The following is a 3,023-nucleotide window of genomic DNA, read 5'->3' on the forward strand; positions in this document are numbered from 1 at the left end:
GTAGCCCGTCGATCGATCAATATTGTCCCATGATCTTGCCAGGAGACACGCGGTAGTAGCCCGGCTCGTCGGAGATCGGCGGCCCCATCTTCCTCCACGGCGCCATCGCCGACATGTCGAACCCACCGTCGTCAGCTTCTTTGCCAGCAGGCGACGGAGCCGGGGATTCGACCGGGACACGAGCAAAGACAAGGCGATGTTGGTGCCCCGGTTGCTGCATCCTGCGGAGGACGGCGAGCTGCCGGCGCCAGGTGGGTGGCTCTGGACAAGGAGACAGTGCTGGAGGTGGTCACAAGGAGGAGCAGCGGGAGAAGAAGGCACCGAACCATTGGGTAGACGGTGACACTAGCTTGTCTTGCAATTTACAGCGTACTACTTTGTGAGGCTAGCCGAACGCTTCTGTACACTTAACTGACAGGCGTTTCAGTAATTCAGTTGTTCCTTTAACTCATTGAATGGAAGGGAGGTTAAGTAATAACAATTGTGACACGCATTTGTTTTTACAGAAGAAGTTGCGGTCTCTGATCTTGTATATGTGAATTGGGGAGGTGAAGTTGATAATTCGAGCTAACATGTTGTGCAGGGACGGAGCCAGGAATTGGCTATAAGGGAGGCCAATTCAACATTATCTACGTTGGAGGGGGCCATCTATATGAATTTGGGGCCCAACTCCATTTATTTCACCTAATGCTAAGGGTGGTTTATGAAAAAAAATTACAGCATGGGGAGGGCCATGACCCCAGCTCGCCCCCTGCTGTCTCCGTCCCAGATGTTGTGCACACATCTGAATAACATTTTTTAGTTGAATTTTGTACAAGACAATGGGATCACGATTGTGAGAGGCAGGCAATGTTTCTCGAAGAATTGTTTCTGAAACTTACCATCGTTTCTTAAACAGCTGGGCCAACATGGGAGTTATCAGGTTGAATGAACAATTTGCCATGGTTATTGAGATAACAGATAACTAGCGTCCACGCGAAGGGGAAAAGATAATTTGAGCAGCCGGCTGCTGAAAACACTCATCGAGATGATAACATGACACAAACTCAATCCATTTCTTTAGATTTGGACAAGACAGGGAGAAAATTCCTTTTAGCTCACCCACGATGGACACACTACATTATACGACCCCAAGGGAAAGAAATGGACTGGACTAGACTCAAAAGTAACACGACAACACTGATGACATGAACCAACTCAGACTAGACCGACAACGCGACACCAACTCTGTTCCTCCTCCAGCGTCATCTTCCTCGGCAAAATTTTATATGAGAAAAGATCTGTCAGATGCAGCCTCGTGTATATTATATCATATTATATCGTAGATATGGTTCATCAATCACCACCATTTGTATGAAGGGGCAAACATGACTTCATCAAGGGACAAGTAGCAATAAAGATGGTGCAAGAGATCATGGCGCCTAAGCTGAAGCTCATATAAGAAATGTTCTCACAACAATTTTTCTTACTCTTTTTATTCAATAAATATTTACGAAGATGAGAAGCACATTAATTTGATAGCCTTTCTGGATGCAGAATTGACGCCTACAATAACAAGGGAGAAAATATGACATCTCTTTTTTTCAAACTTGTAGCTTTATCCCATTCTTGTGATAGCTTCCAGTGTTGCTCTCAGAACAAGACTGTTCTTGGTTGATCTTTTGTAGTATTTATTCTCAGCCTTTGTTGACTTGCCAATCTGCTCGTACCTGAATGTTGGAGACAGAAAATTGTCACTATATAGTTTCGGACTCCTCGTAATTACACCCACTGAACTCAAAGAAAACAAGAAGCTGGGTTCTCAACACTTAGTTATTAGTAGCAGATGAAATTTTCCAGCAGTAACAAGTATCGATACAAAGCCAATTCGAATGTACATATAAAGCAAGTTCTTCCGGAAATCACCTGTTTCTGCCATCGGCTGCCAATGGATGGCGAATATACCCTCCCTCTGGCTGCCCGGTAGAGCTGGACTGACCCATCCTTGCTACGGCCTCTCTCTCTCTCTAGGTTGTGTTGATGTAGCTCTGCTTGCAAGTTTGCTATTTACTTTTTTTTTTTTTTTGATAAAGGGAATATATTAATATCAAAACGATACCAAATACACCCAGCCTCTGCAACAACGCACCACCCTAATGGCACTACGGATGCACACAGCCAAAAAGAAGAAAAGAAAACTAAGAAACAAAAGTCCCGCTACAGTATCTCGGGCCTAACAACAGCAATACATCCACCGCCAAGACAACACCTGAAATACGGAATCTCCAAAAACGACGCCTCCAAGAAGGGAACAGGTGCGCGAACACCATCGTCGCCCGATCAACGATCTTAGGTTTTCACCCCGAAGATAGTCCCCGCTCTCAAAACAATACCTCCAACAAGGTCATTGCCGGGCACAACCGGCTAAGGCCGGACCTTGGGTTTTCACCCCGAAAGGTAGGACTCCGAACTTCACCCGTGTTGTCGCCCCCACTTTCATACCGCTCGCTGTGAAGCCCGGAACACCAAGCAAGTCTCTCAACAACGCGGAGACTTGAACCTCCCTTAGCTAGTCCTCCCCTCCGGCCTTCATGAACTTCTCTTCTTCCGACTTTCATCATGGATCCATAGTCACTTGATGTCAACATAGAAAAAGAGCTTCGCGCCGCTCCCTCCAGAACCAATCGGTCGGAATAAAAGCATGGGTGCGCACGACCGAATACCACCGATCCAGCAAACTCCAGGCAAAAAGCACCGTTACATTCGCCGGCGGAGCCTTCCGGAACTCAACACTCCGGCTAGATCACGAGTCCGAGCCTCCGGTAGGTCTTCCTCTTCACGCAAGAGAGACCCTAGGACCACCGCCTTTATTCAGTGTCGGACCCCCACGTCGGCGACCATCCCGGGCTGGCCACTCCAACCCTCCACCGGCGACTCCGTCGCCGGCTTCCAAGCATCTCCATCTCGCCGCCGGAACGCGGTGATAGATCGATAGATCCACCACCACCAACCGCAGGCCAACCCTCTCCGGCGAAGAAGAGGGC

At 47.9% G+C, this 3,023-nt stretch overlaps 1 protein-coding gene across 1 annotated transcript in view; it reads right to left on the reverse strand.

The window, feature by feature from the left end:
- The window catches only part of LOC124669684 (pentatricopeptide repeat-containing protein At1g76280-like), an 8,007-nt gene extending 7,901 nt beyond the window's left edge, over positions 1-106 (reverse strand). The window contains exon 1 of the mRNA XM_047206250.1: positions 40-106. Coding sequence (XP_047062206.1) covers positions 40-106 — 67 coding nt within the window. The remainder of the gene's footprint in view (positions 1-39) is intronic.
- Positions 107-3,023: the final 2,917 nt, after the last annotated feature.

Source organism: Lolium rigidum, chromosome 7 (genome assembly GCF_022539505.1).
Source record: "Lolium rigidum isolate FL_2022 chromosome 7, APGP_CSIRO_Lrig_0.1, whole genome shotgun sequence".
Taxonomy (NCBI): domain Eukaryota; kingdom Viridiplantae; phylum Streptophyta; class Magnoliopsida; order Poales; family Poaceae; genus Lolium; species Lolium rigidum.